Source organism: Bombina bombina, chromosome 1 (genome assembly GCF_027579735.1).
Source record: "Bombina bombina isolate aBomBom1 chromosome 1, aBomBom1.pri, whole genome shotgun sequence".
Taxonomy (NCBI): Eukaryota; Metazoa; Chordata; class Amphibia; order Anura; family Bombinatoridae; genus Bombina; species Bombina bombina.
In genome coordinates, this window is record NC_069499.1 from 1,341,857,669 (window position 1) to 1,341,881,339 (window position 23,671).

The 23,671-nt window shown below is 37.7% G+C and overlaps 1 protein-coding gene across 1 annotated transcript in view; it reads left to right on the plus strand.

The window, feature by feature from the left end:
- CNGB1 (cyclic nucleotide gated channel subunit beta 1) overlaps nucleotides 1-23,671 on the plus strand; it is a 104,115-nt gene that overhangs the window by 88 nt on the left and 80,356 nt on the right. The window contains exons 1-4 of the mRNA XM_053719525.1: nucleotides 1-123; nucleotides 491-653; nucleotides 11,531-11,593; nucleotides 14,860-15,017. The exon at nucleotides 1-123 is cut by the window's left edge and continues 88 nt beyond it. Coding sequence (XP_053575500.1) covers nucleotides 1-123; nucleotides 491-653; nucleotides 11,531-11,593; nucleotides 14,860-15,017 — 507 coding nt within the window. The remainder of the gene's footprint in view (nucleotides 124-490; nucleotides 654-11,530; nucleotides 11,594-14,859; nucleotides 15,018-23,671) is intronic.

Below are 23,671 nucleotides of genomic sequence, written 5' to 3' on the forward strand. Positions count from 1 at the left end.
ATGCCATAGATGACCTTCCCAATGTACCCAGCTATCGAGCACCTCCTCTTTCGCTGAGCTTTAAACATGGAGTATTGAACCCATCTTTTCTAGAGGATAGTGGCTCTCCATCCCATAGATTAGGTAGAATTTGCTGATATCACTGGTTTGTTTTTCACCCTTATCAGTTTGTCCTTTCTTTAGTATTGTGTTCATATATGTGCTTAAATAGAACCTCCTGCATTTGGCTTAAAGCATAATTTCAATTCGCATTGGATCATATGTTACACAATGTCTGCATTACAACTCTTGTGTCTATCCAATGTCTACTTGTAATGTACAATGTCTGAACAGAACACTGGGTAAACTCTTATAGACAAAAAGACCTAGCTGTAGAATATAACAACCAATAACTGCATATATTATTGTTACCACAGTTGAATTGATGCATGCAAATGGAAGGGTTATAGTAAAGTCTTCATCTATGCATGATAATGTAACTTCTTTTTAGATAAAATGCTCCTCGGTCACCCGTCAGTCAGCATAGAGGATGTTGACTCAGGCAGTGTTACATCAGCATCAGCACTAGCACCTGAGGGTCCTTTGAAGCCCCCTGTGTCTCCTTATAAACAAAGAACTCTCACTGTGCCTGGGACATCTACTTCTACAAAAAGGTGACGCATTTTCCCTTCTGCCAAAGTTTTTGTCTTTCCTATCAGATAGTTTTTAGAGTCTCTTTCAGTTTGGGAACCCTGTCTTCAGTTCAGAGTTCAAAATTGTCTGTCATATTGATATATTTAGAAAAAAGTAGTCACAAAATAAAAAATAAAAATCATTGGTTTGTTGAGTGTTTATAATCAAACGGTTCATTAACTGTAACCCCTACTTATTTCTTAGAAATACAATAGAGCTAATTTACCTTAACCCCTTTGCTACCGGGAATTTCAGAGAAAAACGTTCCCAAAATACCGAAAATCTGTTAGCATTTTTGCTATCGCTCTATTTAAACAGAAATAGAGCTTTGTTTTTTTAAATTTTATTTACCTATAAAAACTATAGGCTAGATTACAAGTGGCACGCTAAATTATTTTATTGCTTGTGCTCAAAGTAAAAGTTTAACAAGGCTGGGTTACTGCACGTATTACAAGCTGAAAGTAAAAAGTGTTGATGATAATATATAGTAGGTATACTTAAAATAATTATATATATATATATATATATATATATATATATATATACAGGTATATTATATATATATTTAAAAATAAAAATATTTTCTTCTATCATCCATGTGAAGAACATAGGAATTTAAAGTATTCCCAACGCACCTTCAGGTCTAGCGCAATTGTAGCTTGACCCATAGAAGTCTATGGAGAGGAGTTGCCACAGTCCTGAAGTTGGAATGCCTGAGTCTGTTACACACTAACCTTTTACTTTCACCTTGTAAAACATGCACAAATCCGTCCACGCTTATTACTTTGAGCACAGTTAGCCACTTGTAATCTGGCCCTTAGTGTTTAATGTCTTTTAATGCATTTAGGGCGATATTACAAGTGGCACGCTCACGTGCAAACATCTCCAGAAGTAAACTTTTAATGCATGCGGGTTAGCATGTTTATTACAAGTTGAAAGTAAATGGTATGTGTTCAAGTGAAAGCCAACGCAAAAAAACATCAGGTCTTCGGATATCGTGACCACACTAACACTAGCTTCTTCTCCCTATAGACTTTAAAGGAGCCGCAAAGTTAAAAAAAATGTATCACTCTTTCACTCATGTGCTAACCTGACTGCGTTTAACCAAGTGCGCGATAGCCGATGTGAGTTATGAATATTTTGCATTCCAATAATCTTCACATAGCAGAAAATGTTATTTTTATTTTGTAAATACATATATATATATATATATATATATATATGATTGATTTTTGTAAAATATATATCTATACCTATATACTGTATATAAATATATATATACATACATACATACATACATACACAGACAGGTATAGATATACATATATATAGGCATATCTATTTAAAAATACTTGGGCCAGATTACATTTTGGGCCAGATTACAAGTGGAGTGCTGAATATCGCTGGTATTACAAGTAAAGCGCAATGCAAATGCAACCTCGGGTTCGCATTGCTGGGAAGCATTGCACTTACAAGAGCACACTTCCATAGGCTCCAATGAGATCCTCGTTCTCATGTTATCAGACATGGCATGAGAATTAGCGCAGCAAAGGGGGTAAGTCGCGCAGCAATTTTAAATATATATGATTATGATTATATACATATATATTTATGTGTTACACATAAATAAACATGTATATAAGTATATACATATATATTTACAGGGAACACACAGTTTCCATAGACCGCAATGTAAAGGCACTTTTTTAGCACCCCACACCCGTCACTTTTAACCCCTAAAAACTGCCTTAAAACTAAAAGACCCTCTATTTTGGGACAATTGGGGCACTTTAAGAAAATTAACCAGAGATCTGATCTCTGGTTAATTTTCTGAGTGCTAATTTGTAATAGCTAGTTATTTATTGCGCGCCCACAAACAGGGACATTTACCCATTTTCCGGCGTGCAATAAATATGCACACCACTTGTTATCTAGTCCTATTTGTGAAGAACATTGGAGTGTAACATCTGTACAGTATAAACAAACTAAAATACTTTATTAAATATTAATACTGAATAAAAATATAAATTTTTTTCAGGTATTTCAGTGGAAAGGGCTGCAAAGTGTATATGTGTATATACTGTACATGTGTATATATGTGGTTATATGTGTATATTAATTTCCAGTCAAACACCTTGTTATATACCATATACTTTTAAACCCTTACAACTTTTTTATATATATATATATATATATATATATGTGTGTGTGAATAATTTTTATCAGATTGTAGGCCAGATTACGAGTGGAGCACTATTTAATGCTTTCGCTTGCATTCTAACTGCTCTAGAAGTCGGGTTGTGCTCGTAATGCAAGTTGAAAGTAAAAAGTTATCGCTTGTGCACTAACTTGATGCATGCAAAAAGTTGTTAGAATATCGTGCGCACAATGGCCTCTATTTATAAAGCCGTCAACCGTAAATACGCTGGAATTCCACAGCGTATTTGTGGCGAGGCTGATTCGCAATAGTTATCAAGCCCTACAGACCAGCAAAAGTAGAATCTAGTGACGTAACATATGATCCACCGGACTCAGTTCGACACAGATCGATGGTTACGTCACTCCAGATGTTCCGAACGCAAGTTCTGCACAATCTGACTACTTTTGGAAGTTATTAAAGAACAACCAGGTACGCTCGCCACTATTCCGGCCCAGCATACCTGGTTTTCAATCCGCCGCCCTGGAGGCGGCGGATCCCATAGGAATCAATGCAAACAGCCAATAGAATGCGAGGTCAATCCTATTGGCTGATTGGATTAGCCAATCGGATTGAACTTCAATCCGATTGGCTTATTGCATCTGCCAATCGCATTTTTCCTACCTTAATTCCGATTGGCTGATAGAATCCTATCAGCCAATCGGAATTCAAGGGACGCCATCTTGGATGACGTCATTTAAAGGAGCCGTCATTCAGTGTTAGGACGTCGTTTGAAGAGGATGGCTCCGCGTTGGCTGGATTGAAGATGGACCCATTGCGCTCCGGATGGATGAAAATAGAAGATGCCGCTTGGATGAAGACTTCTGCCGCTTGGAGGACCTCTTCTGCCCGGATTCGATGAAGACTTCTGGCTGGATCGGATGAAGACTTCTGCCCGGCTGGGTGAAGACGGCTCAAGGTAGGATGATCTTCAAGGGGATAGTGTTAGTTTTTTTAAGGGGGGTTTGGGTGGGTTTTAGAGTAGGGTTGGGTGTGTGGGTGGTGGGTTTTAATGTTGAGGGGGGTTGTATTTCTTTTTTTCAGGTAAAAGAGCTGATTACTTTGGGGCAATGCCCCTCAAAAGGCCCTTTTAAGGGCTATTTGTAATTTAGTTTAGGGTAGGGAATTTTATTATTTTGGGGGGCTTTTTATTTTATTACAGGGCTTAGATTAGGTGTAATTAGTTTAAACGTCTTGTAATTTTTTTTATTTTCTGTAATTTAGTGGGGGTTTTTTTTGTACTTTAGTTAATTTTAGTTAATTTTATTTAATGTTAGGTACTTGTAGTTAATTAATTAAATTAATTTAATGATAGTGTAGTGTTAGGTGTAATTGTAACTTAGGTTAGGATTTATTTTACAGGTAATTGTGTATTTATTTTAGCTAGGTAGCTATTAAATAGTTAATAACTATTTAATAGCTATTGTACCTAGTTAAAATAAATACAAAGTTGCCTGTAAAATAAAAATAAACCCTAAGATAGATACAAAGGTAGCTATTAGTTATATTGTAGCTATCTTAGGGTTTATTTTATAGGTAAGTACTTAGTTTTAAATAGAAATAATTTAGGTAATAATATTAAATTTATTTAGATGTATTTAAATTATATTTAAGTTAGGGGGGTGTTAGGGTTAGACTTAGGTTTAGGGGTTAAACAATTTAATTGCAGTGGGGTCCGGGATTGGCAGGATAGGGGTTAATAACTTTATGTAGGTGGCGGCGGTATAGGGGGCGGCAGATTAGGGGTTAATAGGTATAATGTAGGTGACGGCGGGGTTCGGGAGCTGCGATTTAGGGGTTAATATATTTATTAGAGGTGCGGCAGGGTCCGGGATTGGCGGTTTAGGGGTTAATATATTTATTAGAGTTGCGGTGGGGTCCGGGAGCAGCAGTTTAGGGGTTAATAAGTTTATTTAGTTGCGGGGGGCTCTGGGAGTGGCTATTTAGGGGGTATAGCAGTATAGTATAGTGTGGGTGCTTAGTGACAGGCTAGCAAGAAAGCTGCGAATAAGCCGATGAGCAGCAAGATCGATGACTGTTAGTTAGCAACAGTCCGCTGCTCATCGCATTGTACTTGGTGCGCTGCTTTTTGACAGCTTTCTTGATAAATTTGGCGAACGTATTCAGGTCTGCGGCGGCGATGGTAGGCGAGCTTAGGTGAGCGTATTGGTGCCGGCGAATGCAGGAAAGTAGACAGCTTGTTAAATAGAGGCCAATATAACCTATTCCTCCATAAAAGTCAAAGGAGAAAAAACACAATTTATGCTTACCTGATAAATGTATTTCTCTTGTGGTGTATCCAGTCCACGGATCATCCATTACTTGTGGGATATTCTCATTCCCAACAGGAAGTTGCAAGAGGACACCCACAGCAGAGCTTTTATATAGCTCCTCCCCTAACTGCCACATCCAGTCATTCGACCGAAAACACGCAAAGAAAGGAGAAACCATACGGTGCAGTGGTGACTGTAGTTTAAATGAAAAATATTACCTGCCTTAAAATGACAGGGCGGGCCGTGGACTGGATACACCACAAGAGAAATAAATTTATCAGGTAAGCATAAATTGTGTTTTCTCTTGTAAGGTGTATCCAGTCCACGGATCATCCATTACTTGTGGGATACCAATACCAAAGCTAAAGTACACGGATGAAGGGAGGGACAAGGCAGGTACTTAAACGGAAGGTACCACTGCCTGTAAAACCTTTCTCCCAAAAATAGCCTGCGAAGAAGAAAAAGTATCAAATTTGTAGAATTTTGAAAAAGTATGAAGCGAAGACCAAGTCGCCGCCTTGCAAATCTGTTCAACAGAAGCCTCATTTTTAAAGGCCCAAGTGGAAGCCACAGCTCTAGTAGAATGGGCTGTAATCCTTTCGGGAGGCTGCTGTCCAGCAGTCTCATAGGCTAAGCGGATTATGCTTCTTAGCCAAAAAGAAAAAGAGGTTGCCGAAGCCTTTTGACCTCTCCTCTGACCAGAGTAGACCACAAACAAAGCAGATGTTTGATGAAAATCTTTAGTAGCTTGAAAGTAAAACTTTAAAGCACGAACAACGTCCAGATTGTGTAATAGACGTTCCTTCTTTGAAGAAGGATTAGGACACAAGGATGGAACAACAATCTCTTGATTGATATTCTTGTTAGATACCACCTTAGGTAAAAACCCAGGTTTAGTACGCAGGACTACATTATCCGAATGGAAAATCAGATAAGGAGAATCACATTGTAAGGCAGATAACTCGGAGACTCTACGAGCCGACTTTTTGGCCTGCTTACCTTTGTTCCAGGTCTGGTTTGGCCTCCAGACCGTCTTGGACTGAGCAAAAGTTCCCTCTTGTTTTGCATTAGAGGAAGTTGATGCCGCACTTGCCTTGAAGTTTCGAAAGGCACGAAAATTAGACTGTTTGGCCCTTGATTTGGACCTATCCTGAGGAAGGGCATGACCTTTTCCTCCAGTGATATCAGCAATAATCTCCTTCAAACCAGGCCCGAATAGGCCCTTTGAAGGGAATGTTAAGCAGCTTAGATTTTGAAGTCACGTCAGCTGACCATGATTTAAGCCATAGCGCCCTAGTCAAATGAACAATAGCATCAGAAACAAAAGAATTGGCTAGCTTAAGTGCTCTAAGTTTGCCAAGTATGTCATACAATGGAGTCGCTACCTGTAAAGCCTCTTCCAGAGACTCAAACCAGAACGCTGCAGCAGCAGTGACAGGAGCAATGCATGCAAGGGGCTGCAGGATAAAACCTTGTTGAATAAACATTTTCTTAAGGTAACCTTCTAATTTTTTATCCATTGGATCTGAAAAAAGCACAACTGTCCTCGACAGGGATAGTGGTATGCTTTGCTAAAGTAGAAACTGCTCCCTCCACCTTAGGGACCGTCTGCCATAAGTCCCGTGTGGTGGCGTCTATAGGAAACATTTTTCTAAAAATAGGAGGTGGAGAGAACGGCACACCTGGCCTATCCCATTCCTTAGTAATAATTTCTGTAAACCTTTTAGGTATTGGAAAAACATCAGTACACACCGGCACTGCAAAGTATTTATCCAGTCTACACAATTTCTCTGGCACTGCAATTGTGTCACATTTAGAGCAGCTAAAACCTCCCTGAGCAATACACGGAGGTGTTCAAGCTTAAATTTAAATGTAGAAATATCAGAATCAGGTATCTTTCCTGAGTCAGAAATATCACCCACAGACTGAAGCTCTCCTTCATCAGCTTCTGCATATTGTGAGGCAGTATCAGACATGGTTCTTAAAGCGTCAGCATGCTCTGCATTTCGTCTAACCCCAGAGCTATCTCGCTTACCTCTAAATTCAGGTAGTCTGGCTAATACCGCTGACAGTGTATTATCCATGACTGCCTCCATGTCTTGTAAAGTAATCGCTATGGGCGCCCTAGATGTACTTGGCGCCATTTGAGCGTGAGTCCCTTGAGCGAGAGTCAAAGGATCTAACACATGGGGAGAGTTAGTCGGCATAACTTCCCCCTCGTCAGATTCCTCTGGTGATAAATTTTTTAAAGACAGAATATGATCTTTATTGCTTAAAGTGAAATCAGTACATTTGGTACACATTCTAAGAGGGGGTTCCACCATGGCTTTTAAACATAATGAACAAGGAGTTTCCTCTATGTCAGACATGTTAGTACAGACTAGCAATGAGACTAGCAAGCTTGGAAAACACTTTAAATCAAGTTAACAAGCAAATATAAAAAACGGTACTGTGCCTTTAAGAGAAACAAATTTTGTCAAAATTTGAAAAACAGTGAAAAAAGGCAGTAAATCAAACGAAATTTTTACAGTGTATATAATAAGCTAACAGAGCATTGCACCCACTTGCAAATAGATGATTAACCCCTTAGTTCAAAAAACGGATCAAAAAAACGACATAGACGTTTTTTAACAGTCACAATCAACTGCCACAGCTCTGCTGTGGCCCTACCTTCCCAAATAAACGACTTTAGACCCTTTTGATATGTCCTGTAGCATTCAGGGGACTTCTGAGGAAAACTGGATGTCTCAGTCTGTAATTTTAACTGCGCAAAAAAGCGCTAAAATAGGCCCCTCCCACTCATACTACAACAGTGGAAAGCCTCAGGAAACTGTTACTAGGCAAAAATAAAGCCAGCCGTGTGGAAAAAACTAGGCCCCAATACGTTTTATCACCAAAGCATATATAAAAACGATTAAACATGCCAGCAAACGTTTTATATTGCATTTATATAAGGGTATTACCGCTGAGAGTAAGCATGATACCAGTCGTTATTAAATCACTGTATTCAGGCTTAACTTACATTAAACCGGTATCAGCAGCATTTTCTAGCATTTTCAATTCTAGAAAAAATTGTAACTGCACATACCTCATAGCAGAGTAAACTGCACGCCATTCTCCCGCTGAAGTTACCTCTCTTCTCAGACATATGTGAGAACAGCAATGGATCTTAGTTACAACCTGCTAAGATCATAGAAAACTCAGGCAGATTCTTCTTCTATTTCTGCCTGAGATAAAATAGTACAACTCCGGTACCATTTAAAAATAACAAACTTTTGATTGAAGAAAATTAACTATTTTTCACCACTCTCTCTTACTACCTCCATGCGTGTTGAGAGTTGCAAGAGAATGACTGGATATGGCAGTTAGGGGAGGAGCTATATAACAGCTCTGCTGTGGGTGTCCTCTTGCAACTTCCTGTTGGGAATGAGAATATCCCACAAGTAATGGATGATCCATGGACTGGATACACCTTACAAGAGAAAAAAGTGGCAAAAACACACCTCTCTCGTGCTAACACGAACACATAGGGGCATATGTATCAAGCTCCGAATAGAGCTTGATGTCCCGTGTTTCTGGCGAGCCCGTGTTTCCCCGTGTCTCTTGTAAGCTGCTGATGCAATGCTGAATACAGTGAGCGTATTGCTCGCCGTATTCAGCGAGGTCTGTCGGACCTGATCCGCACTGTCGCATCAGGTGCGACAGACCTTGATAACTAGAGGCCATATTCTCAAGTGCGCTAACCTGACATGAAAATATTAATATTTCACATTCCAATGTTCTTCACATAGCAGAATATGTTTTATATATTCATAAATACATATTTCTACAAATAACTTATGGTATTTTGGTACCATATATATCTATGCCTATATATCTAAATGATTATTTATAGGTATAGATTTTTACAGAGATACAGTATATATATATATATATATAGGAATATCTATTTAGAAATACTTAAAACATATTTCCCTATGCGCAGAGCATTGGAATGTGAACTATTTACAGTAAATACACAGTATAACACGCTTTTACAAGTTTTCATCTACTTGGCAGCACTTATATATATATACTTATATATATATGTCTATTTATGTGTACATATGTGTTTATGTGTGTATATGTCTGTAAATACATATATACACATGAATACATAAATACATATATATATATATATATACACACACACACACACACACACACACATATATATATATATATATATATATATATATATATATATATATATATATATATATATATATGATTTTATATATATATATATATATATACATATTTAGACATGTGTATGGATGAATCTCTATTTTAAAGCCTTTGCAGCCCTTTTTTCTCTAACACCTGAAATCTTATATCTTTGAGCCTTTATAACTTTTTTGTGCAATATTTTTATTGAATATTTTTTTATTAGATAGTGTTATTATGACAGTAACTGTACTGTGTAATATTTTTTGATGCGTTTTGTGACACTTTTTTGTTTCCAGAAATTGTTAACCAGAGCTCTGAGGTCGCGGTAATCATTCTAGTGTAAATCGTAATTGCGCTCAGAGAAAGGGAAACCTTTTGGATAAAAGAATTGGACAGTTTACGCCCAAGAGGTTTAAACATTGACATGGATATTCAGGCATTTTTGATTTAATTACATTAGGATATGTAGAGTGATGATCAGTCATATAAGGCATTTATGATATAGTAAATGGATATCTTATATATGGGTTATTATTATATTGTATATTGCCTATTTACTCATTTAGGTGGAGTCATTTCATGTAGGAAATATATGGGACATGGATCAGTTTGGAACTTGGTTGTCCTAGTATCATATATACAAGATCTGGATGAACATCTATGTCATGCGATTAGTTTAATCATTGAAATATGTGCAGCAAGAAGTATATGGGGTATGATGGATCGAACTTTTTATACATTGAGTTTATGGCTCTGATTTATTAAAGTGCGGACGGACATGATACAATGTAGCGTATCATGTCTGCCGCACATCGATAAATGCCGACAGCATATGCTGTCGGCATTTATTATTGCACCAGCAGTTCTGCAATGCCGCCCCCTGCAGATTCGTGGCCAATCGGCCGCTAGCAGGGGGTGCCACTAGCTGCTTCATAACTGCTGTTTCCGGGAAAGCCTGAAGGCTCACGCAGAAAGAGGGGCATCAAACTCCATTCGGAGCTTGATAATTCGGCCCCTATGTGTCTAAATTCATCAAAATCCCCCTATGCAATGTTTTTATATTTTTATATCTAAACACACAACTTTTATATATATTAAATATTTCTATAACGATTTTAATATTATAAAGTGGTATATACAAGATGTACGATTACCTATTTGATTATGATTGTTTTAAGTTCTTTATTATATTTGTTCTGTGTGTATATTGACATAGGTTTTCTCATGCAGTTATATTACTGGTATATTGGTAGTTATTCACTTATTACATTTATTCTGTGAGGGATTGGCCATGCCATTATCATGTGGTACAAAGAGGAAGGACATTTCACTGATTAATGGCAGAGGCAAGCAACGGTATATTATACTCTTGAAGAAGCTCAGCTGTGTAGGAGGGAAATGCGTTGAGGCTTATTGACCCCTCCCAGCCGCTGTACAAACCTATGGTAACTTGCTGGGTGGGTCTCTGAACTTTGCTCCCACATACACCAGCCGCAGTTGGTCAATTACTCGGGGACCATGCTAGGAGAATACTTGCTACGAGTGAACTATTTCTGCAAAGAGCTGATCCACAAGACCCTGTTTAGGACGCAAGATGGTAGAGAGGAGCTTGCTCCCTGATGTACACTTTGATTTGCTTGTTGTTTTTATTTTCTTGTGTGTGTCTGTCTTACATAGGCTGTTATATGTAATACATTTGTACTTTTAACATGAGTCGCAGGGGTTTCTGTTCCGTTTTTGCTTACTTTCAACTTGTAATACCAGTGCAATTTAACTTGCGCACAAACGCGAAAACCTGATATCACTTGTGCGCAAATTATAGTGTTCCACTCGTAATCTGGCCAAGTGTTTAGTGTAACTGTTTATTTTAATGTATATATGTTGTGTTTGGTGCAACGTTTTTTAACTCCTTATCCTTTACACAAGTTCTTCAGTTGCGTTAACCCAATTGCGCGTGTGAGTTCTCATTTACATTCAACTTGTAATATGAGCGCTAACATTAGGGCACCACTTGTATTGCTAAATATAATAATTTGCCACCAGAAGTAATTGTAACAGCACTAAAAATATGACCCTACTATTAAAGAATGAGTTACTTGTTGGTTTATTTCCAAAAAAAGAAAAATGTGGTGATTTTAATATTATTGCTTTTCTGTATTTTCCCTTTTTTTTTGTAAAGTAGGAAGAAACTTCAGGGAGACAGCATGGAAGAAATGTCTGATGCTGCACCAGAGGATGAAGAGTAAGGAAAATTGCATTGTGTTATAAATTCTAATTCTAAAACTGCACAGTTTATCGTCAGTAGCAAAACACTTCCTTTTGTACAATTTATCACAGCAAATATTCTATAGTATACTATGTACATATCACATACAATGTATATAAAATAATTTAAAGGGACAGTCTACTCCAGAATTTTTTTTGTTTAAAAAGATAGATAATACCTTTTTTATCCATTCCCCAGTTTTGCATAACCAACACAGTTATATTAATATAATATGGTTTTGGGTGAGGCAGGTAAACGTTAGCGCTAACTAATATCCTATCTTAGCCGCTCTTAATACTTATTTCCTTCCCGAATAAGAATAATGAGTAATGTTATGTTTGATAAAGAGGACGCTTAGAAAGCTAATTGGACCCTAAAAGATGTGGTAATATTACTATATTATTGTGACTTAATAGTACCTCCTAAATGTGCATAACTGTTGACACAAATTTAAAACCTTGATCTATATGTATAGTGAGAAGCTATGCTTCCAAAATAACCTAAGTCGATTTCAGGTGAAATATTCCAATGAAGACTTTCCAAGTGACAGTATTATGGTGATAAACGTGACAATATTTAAGTGATAAACGTGACTTAAAATTCAGTGATTAATTACTGTTTTGCAATAATATGTGATCAATGATATATTGAATAGTCGATTTCTATAAAACTTAAGTACCGCACACTAGTACATATGAAAGCAGGCCTTATACGAGTATGAGATTTTGACATGGATCCTGTGGGTTAAATCTGGCTTGTATTTTCTTTCAGTTCCTTACACAGCTTCTACGCGTTTCACCCGTCTCTTCGAACTTTATTAAGAATCTTGATAAAGCCAGAAGATAAGGGTGAAACACGTAGAAGCTGTGTAAGGAACTGAAAGAAAATACAAGCCAGATTTAACCCACAGGATCGGTGTCAAAATCTCATACTCGTATAAGGCCTGCTTTCATATGTACTAGTGTGCGGTACTTGAAATAGAGTTGAGACTAGACAGTGGTGAAGGGTTTGGAATATTTACTTGCGCAAGTAACGAAGAAACTACAAAGAAGTATTCCCCGGTAAACATCTGTGACGTCAGAAAAAGACGTAACCATACAGAGGAAAGGAAGCCAGTTTGGCGTCTCTGGACACAGAGTAAACCGAACAGAGCTAACTGACCGGATAAGAGGTGAGATCCTCTCTACACACAAAGATAAGAAGAGTAGGAGGTAAGACCCCCTCACAGATAGGACGGAGAATGAACTCTGTCTTGTAAGAAAAAAACTGATCTATAAAATAAGTTGAAGTTACATTGAAAAACCAAGGTCTTGTGATATAATCAAAACAACCTGTTAGCTAACGAAGAAGTCTCCCCTTTCTTTTTGGATCTATTCTTTTTGGATCTATCGTTTGTGTCTGGACTTCAAGCTTTTAGAATTGATGTTTTAGAGTTCATGTTTTAACTCTGGGACCTAATTTGAGACCATTAACTTTGTCATCAGGAAAATACCGTTATTTAAAGATTAAGCTAGGATTGTAATTTGTACATCTGCCTACAGCCTCACTGGTTTGCCTTAGCGAACAAACTAACCTAGTAAATGTATAGATGTTTTAACGGAAAGTTATGTATACATTCATGCTGGTTAATAACATTTTGCAACATCTTACCACTTTGTTTTTATAATGTTCTCATTATAATGTTTTCATTTTTATGTTTTCATTAATTTTAATGAAAATTAAGTGTTGATTTGAATCAGAAAGTTTTATAGAAATCGAATATTCAATATATCATTAATCACATATTATTGCAAAGCAGTAATTAATCACTGAATTTTAAGTCACTGGAATATTTCACCTGAAATCCACTTAGGTTATTTTGGAAGCATATCTTCTCACTATACATATAGACCAAGGGTTTAAATTTGTGTCAACAGTTATGCACATTTAGGAGGTACTATTTAGTCACAACAATATAGTAATATTACCACATCTTTTAGGGTCCTATTAGCTTTTTAAGCGCCCTCTTTATCAAACATAACATTATATTAATATAATATACTTATTACCTCTGTGATTACCTTGTATCCAAGCTTCTGTAGACTGCCCCCTTATTTCAGTTCTTTTGACAAACTTGCTTTTTAGCCAATCAGTGCCTAGGTAACTCCACGGAAGTGAGCATGATGTTTATCTATGTGGCACACATGAACTAGTGCTGTCTAGCTATAAAAAAAACTGTCAAAATGCACTGAGATAAGAGGCAGCCTTCAAGGGCTTAGAAATTAGCATATGAGCCTACCTAGGTTTAGGTTTCAACAAAGAATACCAAGAGAACAAAGCAAATTTGATGATAAAAGTAAATTGGAAAGTTGTTTAAAATGGCTTGCCCTATCTTAATTTACGAATGTTTAATTTTGACTAGACTGTCCCTTTAATGTCACTATAAAACCTTTCTTTTAAAGCTTTACAGATGTGTCTATTTAGTCCAGAATAATGTCAAGGATTAAATTCCAAGAGCATTTAAGTCACAGTATGGGACCCTCATACAGTAAAAAAAAACATTAAATCACTTTAAATCAAGAAGAGGTGCATTTCAATAAAGAATTTTGCCCATTCTCTTGAGTTGAAAAGCACTTTACAGGTGCCAGATTGGGATATAGTAACACAGATGCTTGAAAAGGATTTCACTGGACTCCACAGCTAATATCACCATCTGTGCCTTTTCTCTCCTTTTTCTTATTTGTGGTTGCCACTTGTCTCTCTGCCCCCTTCTCCTGCACAGTCCCACTCACTTCCTGATAGGGGCTTCTCTTATTCACATGATCCATTCCTTTACCATCACCCTTGTTGTTTGCTGTTATATTCAGCTCTGGTACAAAAGTGGTGACTTTAACTAGGTGACAATAGATAGATGGGTGGATAGATACTGTGTGTGCGTATATATATATATATATATATATATATATATAAAAGTCTGTAGGCAATTCATAATCCTCTTAAGAATTCTTAAAAAAACAGAGCAAAATAAAACAAAACAAATTGATTGATGCTGTTTCTTTATCGTTTTGACTTGCATCCCTGTCAAACACAAGAGATGCTTGGTAACATATGATGCATGATTAAGGGCTGTGATCTGAAATGTTGCATCTGTCTATAAAATACTTTATATTGGATAGTGCAACTTTCACTGTAGTGTGCTGGACTGACATATAGAATGCTTAGTAACCCACCAGTGCTGATTTGTCCTCTGTTCCCAAACAAAGGGTGATGGAACGGTCAACTTCAGCTGTCAGCCAAAGCAGTGCAGTGATCACTGAGCGCCTGCAGGAGCTGGTCCGACTCTTCAAGGACAGGACTGAAAGAGTGAAGGAACGCCTGATAGATCCTGAAGTATCCTCAGACGAAGAAAGTCCCTCAGGATGTGAGTGTATTGAAAGTTCTTCTGGGTATATTGAACTTACGTGTAATTACATAGGGCTATGTATTTGTTTCTGCATGTACTCATTATTATTATTATTGTTAGTTACTACTTAAATTTAAGAGTAGGGGGCAGTAAAATGTTTCTAGTAGTAAGCATGACTTTTCGATCATGCCAAACATATTTAATTATTTTTATTTTCTATGATAAATTTGGAATTTAAAAAAGGTCTGGGTATTGCCCACTGCTAATCAATTAATGTTTTTTATCCTCACTCAAGTCAAGAATACTTTTTTGGCATGACATTATTACATGTTTTGCCCAAGTAATTTGTTACACCAAAATATAGATAAATAACAATTAATCAGATATGAATAACATCATTAATCTAATAATTTACCTGATAAATTAATTTCTTTCATAGTGGCATGAGCTAGTGACGTATGGGATATACATTCCTACCAGGAAGGGTCAAAGTTTCCCAAACCTCAAAATGCCTATAAATACACCTCCCACCTCACGCATACCTTAGTTTAACGTGTATCCAAGTGAGGTGCAAAAGAAGGAGTAAAAAGCATACAAAAAGAGGAACTGGAAAAATGCTTTATACAAAAAATCATAAACACAAAAAATATAGTGGGTCTCATGGACTTTTGCCACTATGAAAGACATTAATTTATCAGGTAAGTTCTTACATAAACTATGTTTTCTTTCACGTAAGTGGCAAGAGTCCATGAGCTAGTGACGTATGGGATATAATACCCAAGATGTGGAAATCCACAAGTCACTAGAGAGGGATGGATAAAATAACAACAGCTAAATCCGCTGAGAAATTAAATCCAAAAAAATAATTAAGTTTTCTTAAAAAATTTAAAAAAACTCAAATCAAAGGCACTAGAATAAAACTGAGACAACTGCCTGAAGAACCTTTCTACTAAAGGCTGCTTCTGAAGAAGCAAACACATCAAAATGGTAAAATTTAAGTAAAAGTATGCAAAGAAGACCAAGTTGCTGCTTTGCAAATTTGATCAACTGAAGCTTCATTCTTGAAAGCCCAAGAAGTGGCAACTAATCTAGTAGAATGAGCTGTAATTCTCTGAGGCGGAGACTGCCCCGCCTCCAAATAAGCTTTGTGAATCAAAAGTTTCAACCAAGATGCCAGAGAAATGGCAGGGGCTTTCTGAACTTTCCTGGAACCAGAAAAAACAACAAATAGACTAGAAGTCTTTCTGACATCTTTAGTAGCCTCAACATAATATTTCAAAGCTCTTACCACATCCAAAGAATGTTCATTCAAGAATATTCTTAGGATTAGGACACAAGGAAGGAACAACAATTTCCCTATTAATGTTGTTAGAATTCACAACTTTAGGCATAAATGTAAACGAAGTCCGCAAAACAGCTTTATCTTGATGGAAAATCAGATAAGGAGACTCACAAGAGAGAGCAGACAATTCAGAAACTCTTCTAGCAGAAGAGATAGCCAAAATAAATAACACTTTCCAAGAAAGTAATTTAATATCCAGAGAATGCATAGGCTCAAAAGGAGAAGCCTGTAAAATCTTCAAAACCAAATTGACACTCCAAGGAGGAGAAATAGATTTAATAACAGGTTTTATATGAATCAAAGCCTGAACAAAACAGTGAATATCAGGAAGTTTAGCAATCTTTCTATAAAATAACACAGAGAGCAGAAATATGTCCTTTCAAAGTATTTGCAGACAACCCCTTATCCAAACCATCCTGAAGAAACTGTAAAATCCTGAAAGAATGCCAAGAATAATTATGAGTGAAACGAGTGGAATGAGTGGAAGTGGATGATAAATTTTCCTTGAAACAGACTTACGAGCCTGTATCATAGTGCTAATTACTGAGTCAGAGAAACCTCTATGACTGAGCACTAAGCGTTCAATTTTCATGCCTTCTAATTTAGAGATTTGAGATTCTGATGGAAAAACGGTCCTTGAGACAGAAGGTCTGGCCTTAAAGGAAGTGGTCAAGGCTGATAACTGGACATCCGGACAAGATCCGCATACCAAAACCTGTGAGGCCATGCTGGTGCTATAAGAAACACATGAGATTGTTCCATTATGATCTTGGAGATCACCCTTGGAAGAAGAACCAGAGGTGGAGAAATATAAGCAGGTTGGTAAAACCAAGGAACTGCTAAGGCATCCACCATCTCTGCCTGAGGATCCCTGGACCTCGAATGGTATCTGGGAAGCTTCTTGCTTAGACGAGAGGCCATCAGAACTATTTCTAGAAGACCCCACATCTGTATATGATGAAAAAAGAGTTGGATTCCGCCCAAGAAAGTATCCAAGATACTGCCTTCATTGCTGAAGGATTGCGAGTCCCTCCTTGATGATTGACATATGCCACTGGTGTGATATTGTCTGTTTGAAAACGAATGTAAAGTTCTCTCTTCAATAGAGGCCATGCCTGAAGAGCTCTGAATATAGCACAGAGTTCTAAAATATTGATTGGTAACCTCGCCTCTTGAAGATTCCAAACCCCTTGTGCTGTCTGAGACCCCCACACAGCTCCCCAACCTGTGAGACTTGCATCTGTTGTGATCACAGTCCAGGTAGGACAAACAAATGAGGCCTCTTGAACAATAAGGTGATGGTCTAACCACCAAGTCAGAGAGAGTTGAGTGTTGGGATTTAAGTATATCAGTTGTGATATCTGAGTATAATCCCTGCACCATTGGTGCAACATGCAAAGCTTTAGAGGCCTCATATGAAAATGAGCAAAGGTAATTGCGTCCGATGCTGCAGTCATGAGACCTAAAACTTCCATGCACATAGTCACTGAAGGGAATGATAGAGACTGAAGGTTTAGACAAGTTACAACTAACTTCATTCGTCTCTTGTCTGTCAGAGAAAGAGTCATGGACACTGAATCTATCTGGAAACCTAAAAAGGTGACCCTTGTCTGAGGAATCAAGAAACTCTTTTGTAAATTGATCCTTCAACCATGTTTTTGAAGAAACCACACTAGTTGTTTTGTGTGAGATTGAAAAGATTGAACTAGTACCAAGATATCATCCAAATAAGGAAACACTTCATACCCTGCTCTCTGATTACAGATAAAAGGGCACCGAGAACCTTCAAAAAGATTCTTGGAGCTGTCGCTAGGCCAAACGAAGAAGTGACAAATTGGTAATGCTTGTCTAGAAAAGAGAATCTCAGAAAACGATAGTAGTCTGGATGAATTGGAATGTGAAGATAAGCGTCCTGTAAGTCTATTGTGGACATGAAATGACCTTGCTGAACAAAAGGCAGAATAGTCCTTATAGTCACCATCTTGAAAGTTGGGACTCTTACAAAACGATTTAAAAATGTCAGATGCAGAATTGGTCTGAACGAATCTTCTTTCTTTGGGACAATGAATAGATTTGAATAAAAACCCAAACCCTGTTCTTGCAGAGGAATTGGAACAATCACCCCTAGGTCTGAAACACACTTCCAAAAAGCCTGAGCCTTCACAGGGTTTGTTGGAACATGAGAAAGAATTTTCCCTTGGGAGATCTTATTCTGAAACCTATTCGATACCCCTGAGAAACAATATTCTGAATCCACTGATTTTGAACAGAAACTGTCCAAATGTGTTGAAATAATTTAAATCTGCCCCCCCCCCATTAGTTGAACTGGTTTGAGGGCCGCACCTTCATGCAGTCTTAGGGGCTGGATTTGGTTTCTTATAAGGCTTGGATTTATTCCAATTCGGAGATGGCCTCCAATTAGAGCCAGAGGCCTTAGGGGAAGGAGAGGTCTTTTGTTCTCTATTCTGACAAAAGGAACGAAAACGATTGGGAGCTTTAAATTTACCCTTAGATTTCTAATCTTTGGGCAGAAAAACTCCCTTTCCCCCGGTGATAGTGGAGATAATAGAATCCAATTGAGAACAAAATAAATTACTACCCTGAAATGATAAAGATAGTAATCTAGATTTAGACACCATATCAGCATTCCAAGATTTAAGCCATAAAGCTCTTCTAGTAAGAATAGCTAAAGACATAGATTTAATATCAATCTTAATTACATCAAATATAGCATCACAAATGAAATGATTAGCATGCTGAAGAAAAGGAACAATGCTAGACAATTCAGGATCTGTTAAAGGGACACTGAACCCAAATTTTTTCTTTCGTGGTTCAGAAAGAGCATGCAATTTTAAGCAACTTTCTAATTTACTCCTATTATCAATTTTTCTTCATTCTCTTGCTATCTTTATTAGAAAAAGAAGGCATCTAACTTTTTTTGTTCAGGCCTCTGGACAGCACTTTTTTTATTGGTGGATGAATTTATCCACCAATAAGCAAGGACGACCCAGGTTGTTCACCAAAACTGGGCGGGCATCTAAACTTAAATTCTTGCATTTCAAATAAAGATACAAAGAGAATAAAGAAAATGTGATAACAGGAGTAAATTAGAAAGTTGCTAAAAATTCCATGCTCTATCTGAATCATGAAAAGAAAAAATTTGGGTTCAGTGTCCCTTTAACTGTTGAGCTAAACTGTCGAACCAAAAAGTTGAAGCAGCAGCAACATCAGCCATAGAAATAGCAGGTCTAAGAATATAGCCAGTAAGTAAATATGCTTTTCTAAGAAAAGATTCAGTCTTTCCTATCTAAAGTACTATCTTCCATAGGAATAGTAGTACGTTTGGCAAGAGTAGAAATAGCCCCATCAACCTTAGGAACTTTTTCCCAAAACTCTAAATTAGCCACAGGTAAAGGATATAGCTTTTTAAACCTAGAAGAAAGGTTAAAATAAGCATCAAGCTTAGACCATTCTTTAGTAAACATATGAGAGATAGCATCTGGAATAGGAAAAATTTCAGGAGCAACCTCAGAAGTTCTAAAAATATAATTCAAACGTTTGCTATTCTTGTTATCAAGAGGACTAGATTCCTCAATACCCAAAATAAACAATACTTCCTTTAATAACAAATATATTCAATCTTAAAAAGAAAAGTTGATATATCAATTTCAGTCTCTGAAGTAGGATCCTCTGAGCCAGAGAATCCTCATCAGCAGAAGATACTTCAGTATGCTGTCGATCAATACAAACTTCATCAGATTTATGAGAAGTTAGGAGAGACCTTTTATGTTTATTTGAAGGCGGAATAACAGTCATAGAGGCCCATTTATCAAGCTCCGTATGGAGCTTGTGGGCCTGTATTTCTGGCGAGTCTTCAGAAACAGCAGTTATGAAGCAGCGCTCTAAAGACCGCTGCTCCATAACCCTGTCCGCCTGCTCTGAGCAGGCGGATAGGAATCGCCACAATTCAACCCGATAGAGTTCGATCGGGTTGATTGACACCCCCCTGCTGGCGGCCCATTGGCCGCAAATCTGCAGGGGGCGGCGTTGCACCAGCAGCTCTTGTGAGCTGCTGGTGCAATGCTGAATACGGAGAGCGTATTGCTCTCCGCATTCAGCGAGGTCTTGCGGACCTTACCCGCACTGTCGGATCAGGTCCGCAAGACCTTTGATAAATAGGCCTGCTAGCCTTCTCTATGGCTGCAGCAATATAATTTTTCATATCTACAGGAATATCATGTACATTAGACTGTGAAGGATTAACAGTAGATGTATTTGTACTTATAGAAACATTATCAGCATGTAATATTTTTTCAGAACAAGTGCCACATATTTGAGCTGAAGCAGTAAGATCAGCTAATTTACAACAAACACACTTAGCTTTGGTAGAATTGTGTTCAGACAGCTTAGTTCCTACAGTAACATCAGAGGCAGGATCAGTTTGAGACATCTTGTAAAATGTAACAAAAAAGAAAAAATAACATTTAAACAAAATATCCAATTTTCTCAAACTAGCAGTTTCAGGAATGTGAAAAAAATGCTTATGATAAAATTCTTATACAAAAGTAAAATCAAAAGCAAGTAACCTATGAATCAAATGAGAGCAGAGAGCAAAAGAGGGAGAGACTTAATATAACAAATTTTGGCGCTAAGAATGATGCAAACAAAAATGACGCAAATGCAGAGAAAAAAACTTTTGGCGCCAAAACTTAACAAATGAAATGACGCGACTCGCATCATAACAGACGCAACTTCACGCCAAAAAAACTTGCATCACAAAAGACACAAGAATTGATGCAACTCGCGTCACGACAGACGCGACTTCGCTGGCAAAAAATATTGCGCCAAAAATTGCGCAAGAAAAAGAAGCAATCTGCGTCATTGCGAGCCTAAGCCCACAACATTTTTGAAAAAACAGGCTCCAAGTTACAACTAACTGGAACCCCAGGTAAGCCTAAAAACTTCCATAAACATAATTTCCATGCTGAAACTATTAGACTGCAAAGGGAAATACACAGACCTGACTCATAGCGAATATATACAATATACATTTAAAACTTTACAATATAAAGTGCCAAACATAGCTGAGAGAGACAGAAGACACCCATCCACATATAGCAGACAGCCAAACCAGTACTGAAACATATCAGTAGAGGTAATGGTAGAGGAGTATAATGTCGATCTGTAAAGGGAGGCAACAGATGAATTCCTGCAAACTATTTACAGAGAGCCTTAAAATAGATTTCGCATAGGTGAAAACATGGCGTCATAAGGCAATACTCACTTCACATCAGTCAGACAAACACTCTACTTTGAGAGGAACTGGGCTTCAATATGCTTATATGCGCCTATCACAGAAGAAAATCAAGCACAACTAGGTACAAGCGAGGTGGGAGGTGTATTTATAGGCATTTTGAGGTTGGGAAACTTTGCCCCCATCTGGTAGGAATGTATATCCCATACGTCACTAGCTCATGGACTCTTGCCACTTACATGAAAGAAATAGAGGGGTGAGGATGTTTTGACATTTCTTTTATTCTTATTGTGGGTTCTGCTCATGTGACAGTCTGTTACATATTTTGCAACTATCCTCAGTGGTTTGTTATTTTCTTCAAGAATTATACTTAGCTTTTCTTGTTCAAACATTTGTGGGAAGTCTGTTATTTCTTTTGTTATTTCTGGGAAGTATTAATTACCAGTGGCAGTTCTAGAACTTAATATTTGGGGGTCTAATTGAGGGGCTAACAAAGGTGTTCAATATGATATATAGAGACCTTCACAATTCAAAGGGGGTCTTATTCGGGAGTTTGGAGATGCATAGTAGCCCCATAGAAGCGGCACTGCTTGAGAATTTGTATCTTGTATAGTATAAGGGGAAGTGCGCTTCAGTGTCGGTGTCCGCGCCGTCACACTGGGCACAATGTCTGACTATTCCTCCCTCTTTCTCTCTGTGTCTTTCTCATTTTCTGCAAGCAATGATACTCACTAAGTAGAATATTTTACCAGATTGAGCAGGCACATGCACATGCAAATATCTTTAATCTGTTCTGTTTGAAAATATCGCCAGAATATTGATGAAAGAAGACATGATCACAAGCACGATAACCCGGACAGTCCAGTTTTTAAAGGGTGTGTCTGAGTTAATAACTGAGTCAGGGCAGCACAAGCAAATCACCAGGTTTTGGTTTGAGCAGCGCTGCGATTCCCATTGTAAGCAAACCAGCTAGTAGTGTTCTCTGCTCAAGCTGTAAATGCTCATGATGTCATTCTGAGTGAAACTCAGCTTGTGCTCAGGACCCCTAACAAAACCATTGACCAAGGCCCCCTATGATCTCTACAACAGGTGACAGTATGGTCAAAAGAGAATATTTAGACCTGCTTCAAAATATTAGCAAGTTTGTTTTAAATCCACTGTTGCAAGTATATTATTGTCTCATTCTAAATTTGGAAATCTGCCCAGTGTAACAGTTTACTAAGTTTTAAATTCTATTATGCAGTATGGGTATTGCTACACTGAGTCTTTATACAATATTCAGAAGATATATAAGATGAGATGAGAGAATGAGATTTTACCATTACTTCATATTCAGGTAGACTACGAGTTGTGCGTTTTAACGCTGAAAAAATAGTAATTTTAGCGTTAAAACAGCAACGCAGCCATTACAAGTCTTGTCGGTATAGCTGTACTGCAAGCCTTTTAGCCTGTAATGCAACGTCAGTCCCGCACTCGAAAAAATTAAGTTTTTTCATGGGATTTCCATAGCGCTGCCATAATGAGTTTTGCGGTGAGGCTAAAAAGCTTGCGTTACACCCTATAACTACAAGATCCGTACCGCCATCTGAGAGCAACAAAACTGTTACCTAAAACTCATAACTAAAGTGTTACAAAGTACACTAACACCCATAAACTACCTATTAACCCCTAAACCGAGGCCCTCCCGCATCGCAAACACTATTTATTCAAGCCCCTAATCTGCCGTTCCCGACATCGCCGGCACTAATAAAATTTATTAACCCCTATTCCGCCGTCTCTGACATCGTCAACACTATACTAAAGTTATTAACCCATATTCCCCCGCACCCCAACATTGCCCACACTATAATAAAGATATTAACCCCTATTCCACCGCTCCCCAACATTGCAGCCACTAAATAAAGTTATTAATCCATAACCTCTGGCCTCACACATCACTACCACTAAATAAACCTATTAACCCCTGAACCGCCAGCCCCCCACATCACAACAACCTAAATTAAACTATTAGCCCCTTAACCTAACCCTAAACCTAACCATAACCCTAACCCTAAACCTAACACCCCCTAACTTTAA